The sequence below is a fragment of the Ambystoma mexicanum genome, chromosome 8, assembly GCF_040938575.1.
Source record: "Ambystoma mexicanum isolate Mex_15411 chromosome 8, UKY_AmexF1_1, whole genome shotgun sequence".
NCBI classification, from domain to species: domain Eukaryota; kingdom Metazoa; phylum Chordata; class Amphibia; order Caudata; family Ambystomatidae; genus Ambystoma; species Ambystoma mexicanum.
Genome location: NC_090929.1, coordinates 1,570,447,385 through 1,570,473,339, shown reverse-complemented (window position 1 = coordinate 1,570,473,339; position 25,955 = coordinate 1,570,447,385). Strand labels below are relative to the sequence as shown.

The 25,955-nt window shown below is 48.7% G+C and overlaps 1 protein-coding gene across 2 annotated transcripts in view; it reads right to left on the bottom strand.

The window, feature by feature from the left end:
* Positions 1-25,955, bottom strand: part of RBM20 (RNA binding motif protein 20) — a 1,237,556-nt gene that overhangs the window by 264,661 nt on the left and 946,940 nt on the right. For both annotated transcript variants that reach the window (XM_069611772.1, XM_069611773.1), the window contains exon 6: positions 5,040-5,183. In XM_069611772.1, coding sequence (XP_069467873.1) covers positions 5,040-5,183 — 144 coding nt within the window. The remainder of the gene's footprint in view (positions 1-5,039; positions 5,184-25,955) is intronic.

Below are 25,955 nucleotides of genomic sequence, written 5' to 3'. Positions count from 1 at the left end.
CCACGACTCTGTAGAACTGGGTCTACAAACAGCCCTCACAGGAGGGGCCTCGGAGAGTGCTCTGGTATCCACAGGCCCCTTATGGAGACCCTCAGAGAAAACTCCAGTACAATTATTAGGCCCAACGGGCACCTCAGGGCGACCCCCGGTGACAGAGCGATCAACGTTCCTCCCGGCCCGAGAGGAACCTGGAAAGGTATCCCCCGGCTTGGGTGCTCTGAAAAGTAAAGAATTTACCAGGCGTTTTTTCTTTTCGTCGATGAAAGCCTGAAAATTCGAAGGAGGAGTTCGTCGGAACACCTCCTCCCAACCGCTCCAACCGGCGTTGAAGTGCCCGGACCGAAAGGGAGTCGCAGTAAAAGCAGGAATCCCAACGGTGACCCGGACCCAAACACTCTAAACAAAGAGGATGGGGATCCGCCCTCGCGAAGCGAAGGTGACACGATGAACAATCTGGAAAGTCTAGTTTGAACGAAATAGACAGACTAGTACACGATCGCTAGCGAGAGCCAGAGAGGAAAAAAGGGAAGAAAATCTTCCGAGGATGCAAGTGCGTCCAGTCCAAAACGTGCGGAGAAAAGGACTGATGGGTGATGCGCGGGGCAGAGCCAAGGTGGGCAGAGTTACGGCCGTGCGCAGGAAAGAGAGGAAGGACACATTTTAGGAAACATTTTGGATGCTTTTTACAAAGTGCTCTGGTCCCGTCCCACAGAACGGAGAGATGTCCCATAAGTATGGAAGAAAGGGGACGGGACGTAGGTGTATATGTTTTTATTCACAACTTTGATATTAAAATTAGAAAAAGGTGTTTAAATACATTAAAATACATTAAAATATTGTTGGACACCTCACAGGTGTAATTAGTCTCCTAAATTTAGATGTGAAGTCGGATAAGAGGAATGAGTGATTGAAGAGTGAATGCACTGAGTAACAACTGTCTCTATTAGGTGCTTTGTTATGTATGTTACCCAGATCCAGGAGAAATAGAGCCAATGAACCGCACCCCATCTTTGGAGATGGACTGTTTAGAGGCCACAAATTCATCCAACAACACTCTATGTTGAATTGTCCGGTCATTCAACTGGTGTTGAAGGTGGCTTATGGTTTCTGCACTCTCTTTATATGTATCATCAGTCTCTGTACAGCTTCCTTCTGGAAGATTACAAATGGGCCTTTTCCAGCTCATCGGTCTGACTCAGTATACTGACCTCTTTATTTTGCAATGAATTGCAAATGGAAATATGACTGAGCCGTGAGTTGAGCCATTTTAGTCTGCTCCTCACGCGCATTTTGAGTCAAGTAAAACTCGTCTAGAGCTTTATGTAAAATCCCACCTTCAAGCCAACTGCCTCCAAAATCGGGTCCAGGTTCCCTGAATGGGGAATTACCGGGCCATTCCGAGTTTGGAGGGCCCGGTAATTCCTCCTACAGGGAACCCGTGCCCGGACCTTCCCCATTCCCATTGAGCCCGCATAGGGCTCAATGGGAATGGGTGCGTGTGCTAACAACTGGCTGATTACGACCGGCCCATTGTTAGCTCCCTGGTCCCCTCGCGGGACCCGGAAAGATTTCTGCTATATGTTTCTCCACAGTTGGGCGCTTGATCAGGACATAATTTACATAGGCTAGGTTTCCCCTTTCGCCCAAATCAGGCATGACCTTATGCAGAAAGATGTTGAACTCATTGCCAGAGTTTATGTATCCAAAGGGGGTTCGGGTCCAAGTGTATTGCTACTCCCCAAAGGTAAAGGCCAGCTTGTATTGCTCTTCCCTACTCAAGGGTAATGTCCGGTAACCATTGGCCAGGTCAATGGCTGTGTACACTTTTGACCCTTACATGCAAAAAGGTAACTTACATGCAATTTTTTCATTTGCTCTACTTCCTGGAAAGAAGTGTAAGGACAGAGGAAATTGTCTGTATGCCTTCTTTTTACACTTCATAGTGCAAAGAGTGTAAATGCAGCTTGCCATTAATGCGTGGCAGGTGGCATTTACATTGGAGTACTTTTGCCTTGTCCTGCTTTTCCCATGTTCCAAAAATGTGTGGATTTGATAGGAATCAAATGCATTGATGCCAGCATGAAAATGTTATACACGCATTAAGACATTTGGGTTTAACTGCAGAGTGCATGGGGTGGAATGTGTAAATCAGATCTGTGCTTCCAATGCAAAACTACAAAAAGGAAGTGTTTAATAAAAAGCATGCATATAAGTGTGACTCTTACATTTTTCATGTTTATTACTAACCACTCTGAGCAAAATGAGCCCCACAATATTTTCAACTAATTCTGTACCTTTCAGGGATGTAAGTGGAACCATGGCACATAACTGAATACATGTCTTTTTAGGCAGTATTTCCATTGTCTGACTGCAGTATGTTAGCTATTCATTCTGAAATGTACACAGATGCACGGATGCTGCACATCCGTATTAAGAGTTCTTTAACTCACACTACAACAGTTTTGAAGTACTTATGTTTATTGAAATCTTTTGTCACGCCACAAACAAGCTGCACACTCTTATCCAACAATGACTGCAAAAAGGTGCCCTTAGCACACAGTTTTGTGTCTTGTGTGTCTCGAAAGAATATTAGTAAAACTATTTTTTTTTATTTGGGCACACTTCTCTTTACATTCCAAGTCATAAGAACGTGGCAGCTGGTAGAATTGTGCCTTTTAGCTATTTAGTTAAAAGTATAAACTAGCCTAAAATCCTTCAAAGACTGGCCTGGTCCACACGAGCATGCTAAAGTAAATGCCCCAATGAAATAAATATATATTTTTTCGTTGTGTAGACTCCTGCCCTAGGCCAACACACATTCTGTGCAGGCCCACCATGTCAGGATATCCTGGCTGCACCCCTGTTCTTTCCAGACTCCACAAATGAGAACCTGCCTGGCATTTAGGCAACTGCATTGGCTAGAATTAAGTCACTATGTATGACACATACAGCACTACATGCAGTTATCCCTTTCTTGGTCCCGCAGCAAATTGCACACTTTCCTGCACTTTAAGATTGGCCTCTTCGCGCAGCCTGGTGATACCCAGAACTAGACTAAGACAAATGGGTAACCACACCTTTGTTCAGCGTGACCACTATCAGGAACTCACTGCTAGTCCACCTATGTTTTACCATGGAGTATCTACAGTTCAGAAGAGCTTTGAAGACCTTCCTCGTTCCTATCTACGTCCAGTACTGACAAACCTCTCCAACGAAGAATAATCGCCCAGCTTGATAGGAACTAGGGACCATCATTTGTGGAATCAATGTTCTCTAGAAAACAATTAACATAATTAAATAATTAATCTTTTATAATGTATTTAATACCGGAGACCAGTCTATAAGCGTGGGACCAGGATTCAAACTTGTGTAACTCTGTGTTGTCATGCTTCCAAGACAAACGCATTGCCCCCGAGCTATCCTCCCGGCCCTACATAGCAAAACATACAGGAAGCTTGAAGGAATGGAAGAAATTAGCATCACCAACGAGTCCAATCAGCATTACATATGAAGTGGTTCCTGCCGATTGACTACCTTGATTCGGTAGGAGGAATACCAATTCTGCACAAGAACAGGCATTACTTTCTGTTATGTCCATTAAAGGAGGACTTACGACAGCTGTTCCCTTTTTGATGGTCATCTCCCAAGGAACCAGTTAAAGAAGATCCCAGTTGTACTGGCACCTCACAGGTCAAGGGGCCCAGAACTGCACCCCGGCTCACCTCAGCACATATGCCATCTTCTGAATGAGCCTTGTTAGGTACACAAAACCCAATACAGAACAGTTGCGCGGAGAACGGAATGGTGGCATGCTCCACGGCATGTTCAAAGGCTCCAAGAAGCTGCAAGGAAGATCCATGGTCAGTCTAGTGTTGGGATCTGTGGGGTGAACCCCAGCGGCAGTACGCAGCCATCAGGGAATGCATCACCATTATTATCAACTCTATTTGCCTTTGGACACTCGTGCACCAGCTCATTGTGGGCCAGTGACAAAAGGAACCATGTCACTGGGATGGGTTGCGAGCAACAAATGAGGGCTGCAAGATACATTTCCTTTCGTCATGTTCAGAAACCCCTTGTGGGCAGCAGAAGGATGCCTGCTGAAGAGCTGGGAGTTCCCGTTTTTAATGCAGCATATTTCCTGACAAGCGGCTTTGATCGAACCAAGACTTGTTGGGATTGCCACATGCGCATTTCCCACATTGATGGTAAGAGGCTAGAAGAGGATTGAGGGGACACGGCTGGCAGCAACTGGCAAGAAGTGTGGCGGGGGTGAAGGTAGGTGAGGTTTCCTGTGAGGGGAGGGCATGGGGGATTGCGGGCGCTCGGCACACAGTGAGCGGGGCCTACCTGGAGATCGTGGCTGAGGGCGTGTTCCTTGCTCAAGGAAAGGGTGGGGGTGGGGTGGTTCGATAAGGGGCCAACGGGTGGGGTATCTGTCACACAGGGGAAGGGGAGCAGGAGAACAGATCAACATTCCCTGCACCCATGGGAAACAAGAGTGCAAGGAAATGTACAGAAATCAAAAGAAATCAAGTGCAAGCAGTAATAATTGATCCATGTGTGCACAGTAGGTGGCCGGCTCTGCTGACATGGAGAAAAGTAATGGCTGAAGAAGCAGGAGGGCGGGGGTTTGAGAGGGAGGGCTGCCATGTGCATCTTGTCATCATGTACATCATGTCAGAGCGCTTCATGTGTATACACCCTCAAGTTGTTGCAATACAAATGTATTTTTGCTGTGCCAAAATGACTTCAGGTGTTTTGGACTTCAACTCCCATGATCCCTCACCATTGACCATGCACACAAAGTCTGATAGAAAGTTGTAGTCCAAAGCGCCTGGGGAGCCAAATGTTGCAGACTGCTGCCATAGTGCCATCCCAATTGGAAGGACACTGACAAATAGGAAAGGCAAATGCCCCCTCCTTACTATTTGAACAATATCCTGAAAACCAGATCAATGATGCATAATTCAATACAATATAACCCAATGTGGCTCCATTCATGAACTAAACTGTTGTCAAATTGAGCTTGACATTACCTGATTGGTAGATTTCATGAGAATATAGTTGGTAACCTTCCCAAAAGGAATTCCGAGGTTAATGACATCAGTCTCTGTACAGCTTCCTTCTGGAAGATTACAAATGTGAACCACTCGACTTGGAACAGGCTTCCTTTGTGGAAACTAAAACAGGAATACAAAAATCAGAACTGTAAGAGCATCGACGAGGAAATATTCTATCAGATGAATAAACCTTTTTTGACACAAACTTTGAAATATCACAAGCAATCACAACACAAATAAATACGTATAGGCCTCAAAATTTGCGCTCACCACTGGCCATTATAGAGTGATAATGTGCTGTGTGCATTTGGAGAAATAAGTGAGGAACTGACTTTTTATGCTTGGTAGTACCTTGTGGGTTGACATTTTCCCCCTTATCAAAGACACTCTGGAAGACCTACAAACTGGCTGTCTTGAAATCAATGGACCTCATTGCGAGAATGGAGGTAATGAAAAAAGGAAGGCGGAATGGTAATAGCGGCATCGTTAACGGGTCCGGGGCATTCTGACCCGACAACCCGCCAATACCGGCACCACCCGTACCGTGCCCCCTTATACCGGCATGTGCGCGTACACGCGCCTCTTCGGGGAGCAAATACCGGCATGCTGGTAATAGGAGGACATCACAACCCACACGGACATGCAAATACCGGCATCCCGAAGGCGGTAATCAGGCTACACGATGCCGGCCATACAGGCATCGCGGACCACCCGCAAACAGCAATGAGCAATCAAGCCAACTGTCACAGGTGCACACAGTCACCACAGGTGGACTCAGTGGAGTCTGGCCCAGTATAAAAGAAGTACACCCACACACCACACCCCTTCCTACACCAAAATTCTACCACTAGCTGTTGCAATCATGGCGCTAGAGGACATGCCTATACTGCTACAACTACAGCAACAACAGCAACTACAACAGCAGCAACAACAGGCAGCACACAGGAGATGCAGGAGGAGAAGGAGGGTGAGACAGGCCCAGCAATTACCACCAGTGCAGCCAGTAGTCCCTCGTAGGCAGCTGCCAATACCTCGCATCAGACCCAGTCCATTCAATCTAACCCCTGAGCAGATCCACACCCTGTACCGGTTGGACCGGGACATCATCACCACCATAGTGGACATGATAGGCAACGACATTGCCAGCCTCATAAAAATACGCACTGCCATGCCCCCGCTACTAAAGGTGGTGTCTGTGCTCCACTTCCTGGCCACAGGCACCTACCAGCACACAGTGGGCCAGCAGCATGGCATTTCACAACAACTATTTTCACGCATGCTGACACAAGTGCTGGATGCCCTCCTGAAGCACGCTAGCACACACATATCCCTACCACGGACTGCCCAGGAGATAGCCGACATTAAAGTAGGCTTCCATGCACTGGCAGGCATGCCCAATTGTGTTGGTGCCCTGGACTGCACCCATGTCGAATTGGTTGTCCCCCATGCCGTAGAGGCGGTGTACCGCAATCGCAAGTAATACAACTCCATCAATGTGCAGATGGTATGTCACTCCAGCAAGATCATCACACATTGCTGCGCCCCATTTCCCGGATCAAGACATGATGCCATGGTGCTGCGTAACTCCACGCTACCCTGTCACATGGAGCGACATGCTGGACCACGTGCCTGGCTGCTTGGTGAGTTGCATGAGTGGGCCATGGCAGTGCATTGGGGTAGGGATGTGTTGCGATGCATACTCCACCTGGGTGGGAATGGTGGGGGTGCATACACCACCTGGGTGGGAATGGGGGGATGCATACTCCACCTGGGTGGGAATGGGGGGATGCATACCCCACCTGGGTGGGAAAGGGGGGGATGCATACCCCACCTGGGTGGGAATGGACGGTGAGTGGAGAATGCACGCAGAACTAATGACACCTGACCTGAACCCCCCCAACCCCAACAGGACACATCATTGGCAAACATCTCACCATTAACGCATATCAATGACCACATGTAAAACGCACAACCTGACCACCATGTGTATGTCAAGCAATGCATGACTAAACAGGATTGCAACTGTGCCAATGTGGCTACTGTGTCCATTCACAGTGTAGTAAACACAGCATAAATGGGAGGCTAAACATTGTCGTACAACCACAGTAAATCCCCCTCAGCATGCATCATTTCAACCTGCATCATCTATTGAACGCCATCCAGACTACCACACCTCATAGCAGTATAGTATGCATCTGGATGACATTCGTGCATACGTACAGGGACATGTGCATGTCCACACCAAATAGCTGCGGCCATGACTGTGATTCCTGAAGGTGGCAGCTCAGAGTGACACACACCTATTTGTATTTGCTTGCAGATGATGGAGGATATCCCTTGTGGCCGTGGCTACTTACCCCTGTGCGGGACCTGTGGAACTGCCATGAAGAGGAGTTCAATCGGGTACACACCCGTACCCTTGTTGTGATTGAGCAGACCTTTGGCCTGTTGAAGACGCGGTTCTGCTGCCTAAGCAGGTCTGGTGGAGCACTCTTTTATAGGCCTGAGAAGGTGGCAAAGATCACCATGGCCTGTGTCATGCTGCGCAACATGTGTGTCTGGAGAAATGTACCACTGCCACCTAACATTGACATGCATGCACCGGGTGAGGATGATGAGGATGGAGACGGAGGTGAAGCAGCACCCCTGCCAGTATGTGATGCACAGGATGGCCATGCAGTACGCCAATCACTGATTCACGAATACTTCTGAACCACAGGGACTTTGACAGACATGTGTCAGTGACACACGGGGTCCATGTGGACATGCACACAGGGAATGTTGGTATTTGGGCACTGAACACCGTCATACAATAAATGGATACACACGAAATGACCAATGTCCAGCCATCATGTTTTTTCTCACAATGGGTGTATTGGTTCAAACTGCAAAAATGTGACAACCCCCCCCCAAACCCCCCAATGTACTCTCAACCCCCCCCAGTGAACTCCCAAACCCCCAGTTAACTCCAAACCCCCAATAAACTCCCCCATATGCTCCCATTCACCCCCAACACCATGTGTCCCACTCCCATTGTCCACCCACACTACTTGCGGGACTTTTTGCTGTCTGGGGGCAGCATTTCGATGTGCCTTGCATTCCTTCTGGTAGGATGCACAGGGCTGGTGGGGACTGAGGAAGCAGGTGTGGTGGCTGATGAGGAGTCGGTGGCAATTTCCACGCCTGCTGCAAGTCGTGGCCGCTGCATGTGCAGCAGAATGGATGTTAATACCTGTGGTATGGCCCCCAGACAGTCCCTCATCAGCACTACCAAAGCATTCACTGCGGCTGTATTGGCTGTAATGGCGGCAGTGGTCCCCGCTATGGCTGTGGCTATTTCCTGCCTGGTGTCCTCGCCATCCGCTATATATTGCCGCAGGAGCTCCAACATCGACTCCTGTCGGACCTCCACCCTCGCCAGACGTGACTCGAGGGTGTTGGTGGGAGCAGGAGTGGTGGGGGGTGCAGTTACGGGGCCTGAATTTTCAGTGCTGTCCTCAGGAAGGGGCTCAGGTCCGAATCATGCAGGCAGGGATCAGCACTGCTGTAGGTGGGTGAGGGCTGAGTTTGGGGTGGGGGGTGGACACGGGGCTTGGGGTGGGTGGACATGTCACTTCTGTGACCCCCTCCTGGTCCACATTCTTCTCCAAGTCATCTTCAGTGGTGGCCAGTGCTTGTAGGGACTCCCCTTCCACTGGTGTGGGTGTGGGCAGCTGGGTCTCGACTGTGTCAGGCACACTGGCTGTGGGTGTGGGCTGCGTGGCTGCCCCGGAGGTGGTCGTGGCGGTAGCCCTTTTCTTTGGGCAGGACGTGGATGCCCTCGCGGTGGTGCCTTGGCTGGCATCTTCTCCATCGGTGTATGGGGGGGTAGAAGAGATGCAGGGCATCAGTGATGGTGTTACATGCCAGAAGCATACTATGGTGCTCTTCATTATTCATTTAATCATGCATTCATGTCTTACAGCTGTGTCACACAGGGTAGTCTGAGGGGGCATTTTGGCATTTGATGCATGGCAGGTGGCATGCCGTTGAATTGGGGTTTGTGTGATGTATTACATGGGCATGGTCCATGTGTGTTGGTTATGGGATTGGCACTCAGCATGCATTTCTGTCTGGCAGGGTTTGGCCCGCCATCTGGACTTGGATATGTTCATGTGGATGTTGGGACATGCATTGCCTTGCCTAGACTCTCTTCAACATCACTTGTGCTACGTCATAGTTTCCCCTACAGGGATCTGTAGGGTCACTCACCTCCTTCTGGTGATTATGCTGCACCCGTCTCTATCTCCCCAAATCCTTTGATGGACTCTGGATTTATGAAGGTGCTTGCGGTCTCCTCCCAGGTGGTCATTTTGGCAGGAGAGTAGGGACCCCCGCCTGTGGCCATGGCCTCCCTCCTGTTGCTTGCATGCAATGATGTTACGGACTCTAAGGCGGAGGTCGTACCATCTCTTCCTGCAATCCTCGACACTACGTGCGGTGGTTCCCACAGCGGACACCTTGCGGGCTACCTTCTGCCAGATGTCCTTCTTCTGCTGCTGCACCTCTCGCTTCAGGTTCTGGGATTTGATGACATCTGCATGTGCGGCAAGGGTGTCCGCAAGCATATTTAGTTCAGCATCGGAAAAGCGTTGTTTCCGCAGCCGGGGGTGGGGGGGTTGGTCTTCCGGGTTGCCTTAGACATTATCGAAGTATTGCCACTGAGCTCTCCTGGAAACAACTGGTGGTTTGGGAGGATTGCAATGGATTGTGTTTTTAAAGATGGCCGCCGGCCCATTTCCCGTTCTGACGTGATGACGTTATTTCCGGGTCCGGTATTACGAGCCCGGTATTAGCATGTTGGTATTACCGGGTCGGTATTTAGGGGTTCCTCCTAGGCGGTGGCGGTATCGGCAGGTCCCTTGATGGCGTTATCGGGGGGTTGGAGGGCCTTTAGCGGCATGCTGGTATTGCCATTACCGGCATGGGGGTTCGCGCGTGCTCGCGCACTCGTAATCACCCGCTATTAGCGGCGTCATACGAGCACGGACCCGCTAGTTCCTCCATGCCAGTAATGACCCCGTTTTGAGGCCCAAAGCCTTCTCCTCTTGTCTATGGCGTTCCTTTATGTTGAAGGGGCAAATAATCAGTCTTCCTTATGTTTGCATCTCAAGTGGCACAGCTCCTGGAGGCCTGCTTCTGATATTCAAGAAATAAGCCTTCATCTTGAGTATCAGAAGAGGGCTTGCAGGAGCCGACTTTTTTGCACTATAAATAAAGTAGAAAAAGTACCCTTTGCGTTTTGTAATATATAGATTGAAGTTTTATTAGATGTTGGCATCCAGTGGTCTTCAAACTGTGAGCCCGAAGGCTGTAAAGGGGGGGAGCAAAGCTCTTTGAAAAAGGATTAAGGTGACCGTTGTTAAGCATTTATAGATTGTGAGGGTCCGCAAACAATATTTTTACTCAAGGGGGCTCAGTAAAAAAAAGTTTGAATGCCACTGGATAGATGAAGATTATCATCTGTTTGTTATCTGTATGTTTTTTTTTATGCCACACTCTCGCTTGTGACCGTCGTCCTCTGAATCATAGGGATTCAAATGTTTTGTTTAATGCCACACTAGCCTGAGCATTCATTAAGAGCAGTAAATAGTCAAAACACATACTGATGTGCCCACGGGTTGTTGTGCGATTTATAAATAAATAAAATAAATGTAGAGAGGCTCCAGATACCCTCCTGGGAGATTCCAAGAAAATCTTAAATTGGACTGAAGCACCCTGGGCGTTATTAAGAGAAGTAGGTGGTATTTTTCGGCCAAGTACCCCTTTTATAGGAGAGGACAAGTTCAGTTTCCCTTGTTTTAAGGAGATCCTATGGGGAAATTCAAATTTTAGGCTGGCAACTTGGCCTTTAGTGCTGTAAAAAACTCCTTATTCTCCAACTGTATGGGGCGAAAAGGTCAGGACGAGCTCAACACAAGTTGGAATCACCAAACATAATCCTAATGAACCCAATGAAGGGGGCAAAATGGAATGGTGCATCGAGACTGCTGCCTATAACTATTTTAATTTGTAAACTGAATCAAAATCGCAAAACACATCAAACTACCTTTGCTTCTACATTTATAATTGGTGAAGACAGCCACATTAAAAGGGTATCTTGCCTACAAATGTTACCTTCGTCTACGTGTACGCATGTTTGAAAGATGTTTCACTGAGTGGAAAGGAATAAGGAAAAAGATACTCTACCTCATTGGGACTCAAACTATTATTTCACAAAGGCATTCTCAGATTGAAAAGTGGTATATTTCTGTAACAAGCATATGGTGTGTTCTTTGCTTGCCAGTACTATAAAACGTTAAGGTCTGTAAAGGAAATTCCTCAATTGATCACGTTAGAAAAAATCAGCTTTGTTTTGAAATTGATACACATCTGTAAATATGGTATCACACGTTGCTACAAGGAACAGGTTACTTACCTGTAACTCTTGTTCTCCAGCATGGGTCTTACATGGATTCACATTCTATGAATGAATATTCCCTGTTGTCAGGCTGGGAATCCTCGGTAATATCAAAGCAGTCTAGATTTAACGCTAAAAACTGCTTGTCGCGTGTATAGCCAATTCCTGTTAATTTGGGTCATGCTGCCCCGACCAATGACATTCATCCTGAGCTCCACCCCTGGTGGCCATCTTCAGATTTGGTTGTGCAACTCAAGTGGCAGTAGGAACCAAGAAGAGCCAGAGAGGGGAAGGAGGGAGTGTTTGCATGTGAATCCATTTAAGACCCATGCTGGAGAGCAGGAGTTACGGGTAAGTAACTAGTTCCTACTCCAGCATGGGGTCTTACATGGATTCACATGCTATGAATATGATTACACAGCAGTCCACTTACACGACCATGTGAAGTGGCAAGGCTCAAACAGAAGTAATACACTTACCCCTGGAACAGACTCACCTTATGCAAACAGGTTGCAAAGCACTGCTTGGCCAACACAAGACTCCTTCCTGGAAGCGCTGTCAACACAGTAGAACCTTGTGAAGGCGTGGGTAGACCTCCATGTAGCAGCCCTGCAGATATCCAGCAATGAAACACCTGAGAGGAACGCCATTGTAGATGCGATTGCTTTGGTGGAATAGGCCCTCTTTCTTCCTGGCAACGGCCTGTTACCAGCTGACGACAATGCATGATGCAGCAGGTGAGTCATCTGGAGATGGACGCTTTAGACAGAGCCTTCCCATGCCCCACAGGTCTGAAGTTTATGAAAAGCTGAGAAGTCTTTCGAAAGGCCTTTGTGCGTGCAACATAAAACCTCAAGGGACGCACAACCTCCAGCGAATGCAAAGACCTTTCAGCAGGCGAAGAGGGGTTTGCGAAGAAAACTGGCAGCACCAAGGGCGCATTCAAATGAAAGTCTGATGAGACTTTCGGCATAAAGGAAGGATGAGTTCTTAGAACCACTTTGGCTGGATGGAACGACAAATATGGAGGTGATAGCCATCAGGAAAGCGGTTTTCCAAGAAATAAACTTTAGGGTGCCTGATGCATAGGCTCAATCAGCAGTCCGAGCTTCGGGAGTACCACATTAAGCTCCCAGGCAGGAGCAGAAGCCTTCACTGGTGGAATAGTCCCGAATATCCTTTGAGAAACTCCTTGATTAGTCTATGCGACCACAGGTAGAGCTTGCCTGGAGCCGTCTAGAAACCCAACTGAGGTATTAAGCGCGTTATAAAAAAACAATACAATGAAAAATAAATAAATGAAGCCCTGGCCTTATTTAGAATGTTTCTGCATTCCAGGGGCAGCGAGTAGTGTCCAAACACTAGGGCTGCAGGAGCCAGGCAGCCATGCTCAGAGACACTGTTTCGTGGTGTAGGATGGATTCTCCTTCTCTGTAGAGCAGGTCTGGGAGAGGGGGCAGTCTGACTGCTGGAGCCACCAATAGGTGTAGGAGATCTGGGTATCAGATTTGTCTGGGCCACACCGGTGCAATGAGAATTATCTTGCATCGTGATAGTTTGAGTGTGTTGATCTCACGTAGCAGCAGTGGTATTGGCGGGAATGCGTACAGGAATAGGCTGTCTGATGGGATTGAGAAAGCGTCCGGCAGACTCTTTGCTTTGGGGACCCTGATTACAAAACGCTGGCACTTGGTGTTGGTCGCTGTCGCAAACAGGTTGATATGAAGCTGGCCCCGTTTGTGGCAGGACTGCAGCTCCCTGCTGAGAGAGTCTGCAATGGTGGTATGAACGTCTGCCAAGTGGAACAGTACTAGAAACATCCTCTGAAACATGGCCCAGTGCCATAGGTTCTGTGCCTCCAGGGATAGGACATGCGATCTTGTTCCGCCCTGCTTCCTGATGTAATACATGGTGGTCGTGTTGTCCGTGAACATCCTGACCACCTTCACGAAAAGCTGAGGCTCGAAAGACTCAAGAGCCCAGAAAACTGCCTGCAGTTCCAGGACATTGATATACAATGTCTTCTCTACTGGGAGCCATAGCCTCCTGGCCCCTTGCATATAGTTGGCCTGCGTGGCCGCCCCAACCCTCTAGAGAGATGTCAGTAGTGATTGTTTCCTGATGCGCCGGGGTCCTGAAAGGGGTCCCCTGCGAGATGTGAAAGCGAATGGACCACCACTTCAGGGTTTTCCGGAATGCCTCATTTAGGAATATCCTGTCGTTCCATGAGCCGGGGATCTGCTTACACCTGGTGTCCAGGTACTCCTGATGTTGAGCACCCATTTGTCCATGGAGATGTTGCGCCACTCGTTGACAAACTGAGTTGAAGGTGATGGAGTGGATGAACTCCGCCTGTCCAAAGATGGGGTACCCTTCGTGCCCATCGCTGATCCAGATGACTGAGATGCACCGGCCGTGGTGCTCATCAAGGACTTCACCCTTTTAGGTATCTTCTCCGTGGAATCGTCCTCGAAGGATCTCGACCTCTTGCCAGAGGTAGTAGGCTCCTTGGGCCTGCTAGCCCTGGCAGAGGCATGACAGAGCACAGACGCCGAGTCAGGGGCTTTAACTTCCTCCAGCCATGACACCAGCCGCCAATGGCGATCCTTCCTCGTCTTAGTGGGGAAAGACTGGCAGATGGGGTATCCCTCCACATCGTGGTCCGGGTGCAGGCAGTTCTTCGATTAAGACATTCTTCTGACTGCATCTGGAACAAGCCTTCAAGAGGCTCTTCGTCTCAGCCTTCGACATGGTGTGTGGATTAGGCCGAAAACTCGGTTTCAAGCCTCCCATGTCGTAGTGATCTGACGGAAGGTGCAATCGAGACCAGCAATGGATCCCACTGCCGACAAGTCACAACGGTGACGGATAACGGACATATTAGGAAAAACGATCACAAATAAGCAAAAATACACGAAAACGTGCTGTAAAAATCTGAATATGACCACCAGGGGTATGACCCAAAGTGACAGGAAAAGGCTATAGAAGTGGCAAGCAGTTTTTAGCTTTAAAGCTAGACTGCTTTAATATTACTAAGGATTCCCAGCCTGACAACGGGGTATATTCCTTTATAGCATGTGAATCCATGTAAGACGCGAAGCTGGGGAATTACAAGTTGTGAACCATTTTTGTTTATAAATCTGTTTAGTCAAGCAAAAGGGATAAAGAATAATGGTGTCTCTCAGTATTGGTAAATACTCTACATTGTACAGATCTTGTCTCCTAATTATGCACCATCATGTACTTTTCATTCATTAATAAAGAGCACAAACCAAAGCTCTATAAAAGCCCTCCTCCTCACTGTAGATTTCTAATTTACAAGTCACGTATGGGGATAGCAGAGAATGGCAACTGGCAGATGAGGCATCAAACGTGGTTGGACTCTCAACCCACCCACCCTGACCGAATGGCAAAATGATGTAACACACCCTTAATATGCTAGAGCCTAAGATTCTGGGCCATCAGAGGCTATGAGGAAAACACTTCAATTCGACAATTCGAAACCAAATCCCCCAAAATAATAAATATAGCTAATTAAGTGACTTTTTATCAGTATGAAGCTTTGTTGTTATGTCCCCGGGCGATGTTCACACTCATCCTCCTCCAATCTCCTTGCTGTGCCCAAATTTGGATGGGTGAAATGGGGAGGTCACTCGTTTTCCCGTGCAGGCCGCACTGTTGTGGAACTCACTCCCGACTGAGTTACGGGGGATTAAGAATCTGCTGGATGTTTGCCATAAAGTATAAAGGTTTTTGTTTCCATCTTGAGTATAAGGGTCATGAGGGTGAGGGCAAGGGGTTTCAGCTGATACTGAGTGGAGTCTTTCTGTATCCACCTCTTCAGCGCCTTGATGCCTCTGAGTGAGGTGATTTTTTGCGCTTAACAAATGTTGGACCATACCATATCGTACCACAATGGCTGTATTTTTAAGACCATCTTAAAATGTCTGAGCTGCATCTGAGTGAATGAATATATGGACCAGGTCCTCTTGTAACACTCAGAGTCAGTGGCTTGTCCTTAATGGGCGACAGGGCGGTGACCCTCCACTCATTATGGAGGAGTCAGACCAGTGAGTTCTCTGATGCGTGCTGCTTGCTGCAACTGAAGACTTACTCCTGGGCAGGCCTAGTGTGTAGGAATAAAATGGTTTCCCTTTCACAAATACAGTTCGTTAACACCTATGCCCAATGGGCCATGAAAGGCTAAGGGTGTTTTGCTTCTCTAGCCTGTATCGCCTATTGGGGATACAGACTGGGGAACTGCAGCATCACATGTGCCAAAGGGGCACTCCTGCACCTCCCTGCACATTGCAATGGCCTGGGTAGGTGAGATGATGGTGCTTCAGCTGACCGCACAAGTGCAGGAACCGAAAGAGTTCCCTGCTTCATGGTTCCTGTTTTCATGCTGTGCAGGAGCTGGAGGGCCATTGTGTGTGGCGGTGTGAGACTGAGGCAGCATCAGGTGTCTAGACTGGGGCGTGGGATAATACAAAAAAGTCTGTATATAGTATGTACTTATGCAAGTGTTTGGGTGGGTGTGTGTGCATGTGTGTGTGTTTTTACCTATAGTACGGGCAAAGCCACCATGATGATGAATGTTCTCAGGGGGGGAATTAATGCAGACAGTGTGCACATGTTTTATTACAGTCGGTGTAGACTTTTTACTGGAATTATGGGAAAAACCAACATGCTGGTGAGTGTTCCCATTTGGGCAGGGGAGTGCTCATTGGTGCAGGCAGCATGCTCATGATTTCTTACAGTAGGCATAGCTTGTTAACTGCTATTATCTGCAAATCCAACATAATGAGTTTTCCTTTGCTGGCAGCGTACACACGTTTTCTTACAGTGGGCATAGCATTTTTACTGGAATTATAGGGATAGTCACATGATGATGAATGTTCTTATGTGGGAGAGGGGGTTATTGGTGCAAAGTATGGGGTGGGAGGCACAACAAAATCGTAAAATTCACTAGAGGCAATTAGACCAAAAAATCTTCAGAAGTATGTATGATTAAAATAAGTTAAACTTCAGGTGCAGCAGGGAGAATCTCGAGGCCACTCGAGATTCAAAAAACGGAGACACAAGACACACACCGGCCGTTGCCAGCCGGTAGCCCTATGCTGCACTCCTAGCGGACCTAGTCCCAAATGCTGTTTCAACCTCATAGGTTCAATCAACTCCCAGAAGGAAGTATTTAACGTACAGTGGTTGGTTCTGTAAATTAGTTTCAGAGTAATTAATTTCTCATTACTTGACTGGTATTCAATTGGTAAACCATCTATATAAAGCTCTGTCAGTCTGCTTGTCTACAGTCAAGAACCACAGGGCAGGTGTAAGACAGATCAAGTATTTTTATAATGACAAAACTCAATTTTCACTGCACTGTTACATTACAGTGTGGGATACCAATTCAACAAAAATATATATTCGTACACTACTCAGTGAACTGTCTTTCCCCCAAACTTATGGGACATTCCTCTGTCCTGTGGGACGGGACCGGAGCACTTTGAAAAAGCATAACAAATTGTGCAAATTGTTTAGTCCTTCCTCTCTTTCTGCGCGGGGTACGGCACACGGCCATAACCCCGCCCATCTCGGCTCCACCCTGCGCATGCTCATCAGTCCTTTTCTATCGCCAGGTTAGAGACCTTTAAGCAATAACAGAGGAACCTTATTAGAGGAGACAGCGGGCGGGCGTATGGAGGAAAGGGGACTATGGACTAGGAGTAAGGTGGTCACTACGGTGAGTAACCTGGTTATACTCCTACCTCCCGTTCCCTTTCCTCCATACTTATGGGAGATTCCCAAGCACTCCTCACAGGAACTACGGATGGATGGAAAACCCCTTATTGAAAAAGGTTCTTCAGCACAGCCTGGCCAAACTGAGCATCAGATCTGGAGCTCAGGTCTAGACAATAATGTTTACAAAAAGCCGATGGGGAGGTCCATGTAGCCGCTTTTGCGATGGTCTCCCAGGGGACATATTTCTGAAAGGCAACTGCAGCTGCCTTTCCCCGCACCAGGTGTGCATGAATACCTTTAGGTGGCTGCAGTCCTTGGACAGTGTAAGACTCCATTATACAGGCAGCGATCCATCTGGAGATAGTCGCCTTAGAGGCCTGCTTACCTTGTGGATTACCAAAGGTCACCAACAGTTGAGAAGAGCTACTAAATGCGGATGTTCCTTCCAGATAGACCTTAAGAGCCCTTCTAACATCCAAGCAACGCAGAACCCTTCCCGCTTCTGAAGCAGGGTTCGGAAAAAATACCGGCAGGGAGATTGATTGGTTCAGATGGAAATCAGAGACCACCTACGGCAGGAAAGAAGGGTTTGTCCATAGGACCACCTTATCCTTGTGAAAAAACAAGAAGTGATGCTCCACCGACAAAGCCTGGAGCTCACTCACACGCCTTGCTGAAGTAACGGCAACCAAAAAGGACACCTTCCACGACAGGTGCTTGAGGTCCACTGTGGCCATTGGTTCGAAGGGTTTATGGCACAGCGCTGTAAGGACTACGTTCGGATCCCACGCCGGGTGCGGTTTACTAACCGGGGGATAAAGGCGTGTCAAACCTGCGAAATGTCTCTTAACCACTGGATTAGACAGAGAGTAAGAGCATTGGTCCGTAGATAAGTAGGCCGATACTGCCAAAAGATAAGTTCTGCATGACAGAACGTGAATTCCCGACTCTGCTAGGTGGGATACAAAGGACAGTACAGTGTCAATCGTAGCCGCCCTTGGGTCCAGTTGTTTGTCTAAGCACCAATGACAGAACCTAAGCCATTTGCTTCTTTACTGAGACCTAGTCGAGGGTTTCCTGGCTGCTTCAATAATGCGCATGTTATCCGCAGACAGGTTGAGAAGTTCTAAAGACCTGAACTCAGGCACCATGCCGCCAAGCTGAACGATTGTGGGGAGGGGTGCCACAGCTGTTGATCCCCCTGGTGAAGAAGATCGGGAGTCAACGGCAGCCTGATCGGTGCACACACGGACAGGTGTTGAAGTTCTGAGAGCCAGAGTCTGGCCAGCCACCACGGGACTATGAGCAGAAGAGAACAGTTCACCGTTTGTTTGTTTGTTTGTTTGTTTGTTTGTTTGTTTTATTAACATTTATATAGCGCTCATCAGTCCGGGGACATTGTGGCACTTGTTACAGTACAGTCTTAGTTACATAGTCATGAGCAATATATATACAAGGTACAATAGTTAAATTATTTACATTTACATTTCCGGTTATATTACAATATACATTTACATTTCCAGTTATATGACAATATACATGTCAAGGTGGGAGAGGAGGTCATGGTACTAATTGAGGAGTGTGGATTTGAGGTTGTTGCGGAAGGACGAGATGGAGGTTTCAGCTCTGAGGGTGGACGGGAGAGAGTTCCAGATTTGTGGTGCGATGTATGAGAAGCCTAGGCCTCCAGCAGTGGCTCTCTTGATGCGAGGAGCGGGTAGCTGGTTGGTGTACTAAGATCTAGTCGGTCGGTCGGAAGTGGTTCTAGATATTGCTTCAGATAGGTAAGTGGGAGCAGTGTTGTTGATGCATCTTTGTGTGATGGTGAGGATTTTCAGCGTGATTGGATCTTTGACCTGAAGCCACTGTGCTGTGCATCTGGCAAGAGATATATGGTCCCTTCTAGGGATGCTCAAGGCGGTTCTGAGGGCGTTATTTTGGGTGATTTGTAATCTGTGGATGTTTTTTGCAGAGGTGCCGGCTAGGAGGGCATTACAGTAATCGAGTTTAGCGCCTATGGTTGCTCTTGCTATGGCCACTCGGTTGGGGGCGGATAGGTAAGGTTTGATGGCATTGATGAGTTTGGTGCTGAACGCTGATGCAGAGGCTATGGCGCTGACTTGTTTGTTCATTGATAGGTTAGCGTCAATGTGAACCCCTAAGGTCTTGATGGATGGTGATACCAATATGATATGATATGATCTGGAATTTGTAACGCGCCTATACACAAGTGTTTCAATATGGTTGAGTTGTCTATGTTGAAGTTGGTGTATTGGGGGCTTAACTTGATTATAGTGTTTTTTAGTCCAAGAACGAGAATTCCAGTCTTGTCTCCGTTGATACACAGGCCGTTGATTGCCATCCATGCTTGGATTGTGGCATAGATGTTGTTGAGGGTGGTGGCGTCTTTGTGGTAGAGTCCAGTTAGGGGTATGAGTACTTGAGTGTCGTCTGCGTAGTTAGTGTATGCACACCGATGGAGTCAAGTAGGTCGAAAAGGGGTTTCGTGAAGAGGTTATAGAGGGTAGGGGCTGTGCAGGATCCTTGGGGGACACCGCAGTTTATAGTGGTGGGGTCTGCATTTGCTGTGTCGGAGTAGACCTTCATGGCCCTTCCTTCGAGGAAAGATGTGATCCATGATGCTGCTTGTTTGGAGAAGTGGACTGCCTGAGTGAGGTGTTTGGTAAGTGTTTGGTGATCAACCAAATCAAAAGCCGCTGATAGATCGAGAAGGAGGAGCAGGGCCGGTTTGCCTTTGTCCAAGATTTGTGTGATTTGGTTTTTTAGGTCTAATAAGGCAGATTCTGTTCCATGGCTGGCCCGGAACCCAGATTGCCTTTTACCTAGTATGGAGTCAGCTTCTATGTATGATTGGATCTGGTTGTGAGCTGCTTTGTCAAGAATTTTCAGGAGGAATGGGACTGTCGTTATCGGTCTGTAGTTGTTTGGTTGTGCTGGATCAAGTGTAGCTTTTTTTAGAAGTGGCCGCACCCAGGCTTCCTTGAGATTATTTGGGACAGTTCCTGTTTGGAATGATGCGTTAATGAAGGCGGTGATCAGGGGAGCTAGGTCATTAGCGTATTCCTTGATGATTTGAGGCGGGCAGATGTCTGCTTTGAATAGAGATGGTTTGAGCTTTTTGATAAGGTTAAGGACTTCATGTTCAGTGACATTTCTGAATGCGAATTGCTCATGGGTAACGTTGTTGCACTTGTCTAGTGTGGGGTGGTTGGTTTTTGGATTAGGAAGGGCCTTGCAGTGGTTTTGTATTTTGTTCTGAAGTAGTTTTATTTTGTTGAGCATAGCGGTCTGAAAGCTGGCACACCAGGCTTTGTCTTTAATTATCTCGTTAACGGTGGCCGGGGGTGTGACTAGTTCATTGAAAATTGCGAATAATTATTTTGCTTGGGAATTGGCATTAGTGATCCTGTTATTGAAGGACTTAGATGTTGCTGCCAGGATGGCTTTTTTGTATTGGAGGGATATCTGTTTGAAAAAGCTCTTATTGGGATCACTGGGATCTGTTTGCCAGTTTTTCAGTGCCTGGCGCTTTTGTGCTTGGAGGGTCTGGAGTTCATCCGAGAACCAGGAGTTGCAGTGGAATGATTTTTGTTGCTTTCTTGCTTTCAAGTGGGGCTATGGAATTTATGGCATTTGTGAGGGTGTCATTAAAGATGGCTGAGAGTATATTAGGGTCTGTGGAGAAGGGAGGTGCTAGGCAGGGGTTTTTGAGGTGGGGTCGCAGATTGTCTGCATTGAGTTTTTTGGAACTTCTTGTTATGGTGGGCGGTGCGTAGGTTAGTGTTTTAGGTATGGGGTCGGTGGGGATGTGGAATTCAATGCAGGTATGGTCTGTCCAAGGCAATGCAGAGTTGGAGATTATGTTAGTGGCGCAGTTGTGATCCATGACCTAGTCCAGGGTTCGGCCTTTGGAGTGGGTGGGGGTGAGGACTTTGTGGGAGAATCCTAAGTCTGTGAGTTCTTTAGCAAGAGTTTTGGCGGGTTTGTCCTTTGGATCATTGAAGCCTAAATTAAGGTCTCCTAGTAGAAGGATTTTGGAGGATTTTTTCATTTTGTTCGTGAGCCGTTGGGAGAGGTGTTATTGGAAGTCTGCTGGTAGTCCGGGCGGTCTGTATAGGGTGTGGATGTTGATAAGATTATTGGGGGAGAGTGAGAGCTTGGCTGATAGGATGGCAGCATTTCCACTCCATGAGCTGTGGTCTGCTAGTCTAATAGACAGTGCTTCTTTGTGGATAAGGGCAACACCTCCTCCCGCCTTATCAGACCTGTCCTGCCTGCGGATGGTGTATCCTGTGGGTAGGGCGAGTGCGATGGCTGGGCAGGAAGCCTCATTGAGCCATGTTTCGGTGATGCATTGTAGGTCCAGATTCTGTGTAACTAGTAAATCATTTATCTCTAGTGCGTGTGCTGCTAGGGAGCGTACGTTCAGTAGAGCGCATTTGAGTGGGGGGTATTGTGTGCTTTTGATGTTTTGGTTTAAGCTAGTATGGGGAGGGGTGTGCTTGTTATGATGAGTGGGGGTGAGGGCCTTAGAGGGAGGTAGTGTGGATGCATGTTGGAGTGGTGGAGAGAAAGGGGCAGTGCATTTGTTAGCAGTAGGATGGAGTAGCGGAGTGGTGCGGGTGCCTAATCTGGTATTTCTGATTGCGATAGGTGTGGGTGAGCAGAGCAGAAGCTTAGGACGTGAGCAATGTCTGAGGTTACAGAGTCTGGTGTCAAGGCTAGGTGGCTGGGACTTATGAAACGATAGTCTGATATTAATGCCGGTGGTTGGGTGTCTGGCATTGAGGGATGAGTGATGAGTGTGTGTGGAGAGTCATAGGGATCATTATAGTGAGGGCTATGAAGAGGGCTGTGAAGCTGGCTGTGCGAGGTGTTACAAGGAGAGTGTAAGGATGTCTGCCTATGCTGGGATGGGGAGTTGTGCTAATGGGCATTGTGATCGTGGGGGGAGTCTGAGTGTGGATAGTGCGAGTGCGCAACTAGTGTTGGGCTAAGGTAGGTCACAGGAAGGTTGCGGCCGTGTCTGAATGGGAAATTCAGTGAGGGGTGCGCATAGGGCTGTGGTGGCAGTGTATAGAAGGGCAGCAGTGGTGCACAATACAGAGCCTAGAGGCAATTTTTATAGACTGTGCAATAGAGGGCAGCAGGCTAGAATTGTTGATCCAAGCAGTACAAGGCAATATCTAGAATCGATTTTCAATGCAGTGTCACACAATGGCTAGATATGGTTTTCCGTGCAGGGCAGGACAAAGGCTAGAATTGTTAATATAGGCAGTACAAGGCAATATCTAGATTCGATTCTCAATGCAGTGTCACACAATGGCTAGATAGGGTTTCCCGTGCAGGGCAGGACAAAGGCTAGAATTGTTAATATAGGCAGCACAAGGCAATACCTAGATTCGATTCTCAATGCAGTGTCACACAATGGCTAGATATGGTTTTCTGTGTAGGGCAGGACAAAGGCTAGCATTGTTAATATAGGCAGTACAAGGCAATACCTAGATTCGATTCTCAATGCAGTGTCGCACAATGGCTGCATATGGTTTTCCGTGCAGGGCAGGACAAAGGCTAGCATTGTTAGTATAGGCAGTACAAGGCAATACCTAGATTCGATTTTCAATGCAATGTCACTCGATGGCTAGGTTCACATGCAGTATAGCACAGTGGTTGGTGATGGTAAGATGTGTGGTCAGAGTCTGTAGAGCGTTCCAAGGAGGCATGGGGAGTAGGGTGCTATGCTTAATGTACATGGCGGAGGCGCTCACCATGGTCTAGCCATATGAATGAGCGTTGATAGGCATTAGTATAGGAAGCAGAACTATGGGTCACTGTACCTTAGGAGGAGGCCTTCGAGAGCAGGTAGCACCTTGGTGTGGAGGGGCAGCGTATGTGGCAGATGGCAGGGACCGGCATGGACAGGCTTGGACAGGAGGTAGCCTTTCCGACATGGGCCTTACACGAAAGTGTGCCGGCTCGCGCCTCTGGTCGCCTGTTGGAGCACTTGTAGAGCGCAGCAGCCAATAGGTGTGCAGGCAGCCAAAAGCAGAGGCGGTCTTGCGGGCTCAGTGGACTATGCAGCCATCTTTAAATGGCTATAGCCTCGTGGAGCCCAATGGCAGATGTGTGATAAATCTGGTGTTGGCCTTGAAATGCACCGATTCAAGGTGGATGAGTCCAGAACGGGGTGCAAGAAGTATGCACGGCCCCGTGCCTGTAATTGCGAGGCACGAAATGCGGATGAAGAAAGAAATGCTTTTTTTCCAGTAGGAGGCTGGTGCAGCCCTATGGCTTACCTCCAGCAGCTGCCTGGCTGTGGATGCAGCATATCGCGGTTCTGCAAGCTGGAGGAGCTCCTGCTCCTGCTTTGCAGTGTTGATGGAGTGGATCGAGGCAGCTTGGATGGGGTCGCCTTTCGGACGTGGGCCTTACACGAAAGTGGGCCGGCTTGCGCCTCTGGTCGCCTATTGGAGCACTTGTAGAGCGCAGCAGCCAATAAGTGTGCAGGCAGCTGAAAGCAGAGGCGGTCTTGCGGGCTCAGTGGACTATGCGGCCATCTTTAAATGGCTATAGCCTCGTGGAGCCCAATGTCGGATGTGTGATAAATCCGGTGTTGGCCTTGAAATGCGCCGAATAAAGGTGGATGAGTCCAGAAGGGGGTGCAGGAAGTATGCACGGCCTCGTGCCTGTAATTGCGAGGCACGAAATGCGGATGAAGAAAGAAATGCTTTTTTTCCAGTAGGAGGCTGGTGCAGCCCTATGGCTTACCTCCAGCAGCTGCCTGGCTGTGGATGCAGCATATCGCGGTTCTGAAAGCTGGAGGAGCTCCTGCTCCTGCTTTGCAGTGTTGATGGAGTGGATCGAGGCGGCTTGGACGGGGTAGCCTTTCCGACGTGGGCCTTACACGAAAGTGGGCCGGCTCGCGCCTCTGGTCGCCTATTGGAGCACTTGTAGAGCGCAGCAGCCAATGGGTGTGCAGGCAGCCAAAAGCAGGGGAGGTCTTGCGGGCTCAGTGGACTATGCGGCCATCTTTAAATGGCTATAGCCTCGTGGAGCCCAATGGCGGATTTGTGATAAATCCGGTGTTGGCCTGGAAATGCGCCGATTCAAGGTGGATGAGTCCAGAAGGGGGTGCAGGAAGTATGCACGGCCCCGTGCCTGTAAATGCGAGGCACGAAATGCGGATGAAGAAAGAAATGCTTTTTTTCCAGTAGGAGGCTGGTGCAGCTCTATGGCTTACCTTCAGCAGCTGCCTAGCTGTGGATGGAGCATATCGCGGTTCTGCAAGCTGGAGGAGCTCCTGCACCTGCTTTGCAGTGTTGATGGAGTGGATCGAGGCGGCTTGGATGGGGTAGCCTTTCTGACTCGGGCCTTACACGAAAGTGGCTGGCTCGCGCCTCCGGTCGCCTATTGGAGCACTTGTAGAGCGCAGCAGCCAATGGGTGTGCAGGCAGCCAAAAGCAGGGGAGGTCTTGCGGGCTCAGTGGACTATGCGGCCATCTTTAAATGGCTATAGCCTCGTGGAGCCCAATGGCGGATGTGTGATAAATCCGGTGTTGGCCTTGAAATGCGCCGAATAAAGGTGGATGAGTCCAGAAGGGGGTGCAGGAAGTATGCACGGCCCCGTGCCTGTAATTGCGAGGCACGAAATGCGGATGAAGAAAGAAATGCTTTTTTTCCAGTAGGAGGCTGGTGCAGCCCTATGGCTTACCTCCAGCAGCTGCCTGGCTGTGGATGCAGCATATCGCGGTTCTGAAAGCTGGAGGAGCTCCTGCTCCTGCTTTGCAGTGTTTATGGAGTGGATCGAGGCGGCTTGGACGGGGTAGCCTTTCCGACGTGGGCCTTACACGAAAGTGGGCCGGCTCGCGCCTCCGGTCGCCTATTGGAGCACTTGTAGAGCGCAGCAGCCAATAGGTGTGCAGGTAGCCGAAAGCAGAGGAGGTCTTGCGTGCTCAGTGGACTATGCAGCCATCTTTAAATGGCTATAGCCTCGTGGAGCCCAATGGCGGATGTGTGATAAATCTGGTGTTGGCCTTAAAATGCACCGATTCAAGGTGGATGAGTCCAGAACGGGGTGCAAGAAGTATGCACGGCCCCGTGCCTGTAATTGCGAGGCACGAAATGCGGTTGAAGAAAGAAATGCTTTTTTTCCAGTAGGAGGCTGGTGCAGCCCTATGGCTTACCTCCAGCAGCTGCCTGGCTGTGGATGCAGCATATCGTGGTTCTGCAAGCTGAAGGAGCTCCTGCTTTGCAGTGTTGATGGAGTGGATTGAGGCGGCTTGGACGGGGGTAGCCTTTGCGACATGGGCCTTACACGAAAGTGACTGGCTCGCGCCTCCGGTCACCTATTGGAGCACTTGTAGAGCGCAGCAGCCAATAGGTGTGCAGGCAGCCGAAAGCAGGGGAGGTCTTGCGGGCTCAGTGGACTATGCGGCCATCTTTAAATGGCTATAGCCTCGTGGAGCCCAATGGCAGATGTGTGATAAATCCGGTGTTGGCCTTGAAATGCGCTGAATAAAGGTGGATGAGTCCAGAAGGGGGTGCAGGAAGGATGCACGGCCCCGTGCCTGTAATTGCGAGGCACGAAATGCGGATGAAGAAAGAAATGCTTTTTTTCCAGTAGGAGGCTGGCGCAGCCCTATGGCTTACCTCCAGCAGCTGCCTGGCTGTGGATGCAGCATATTGCGGTT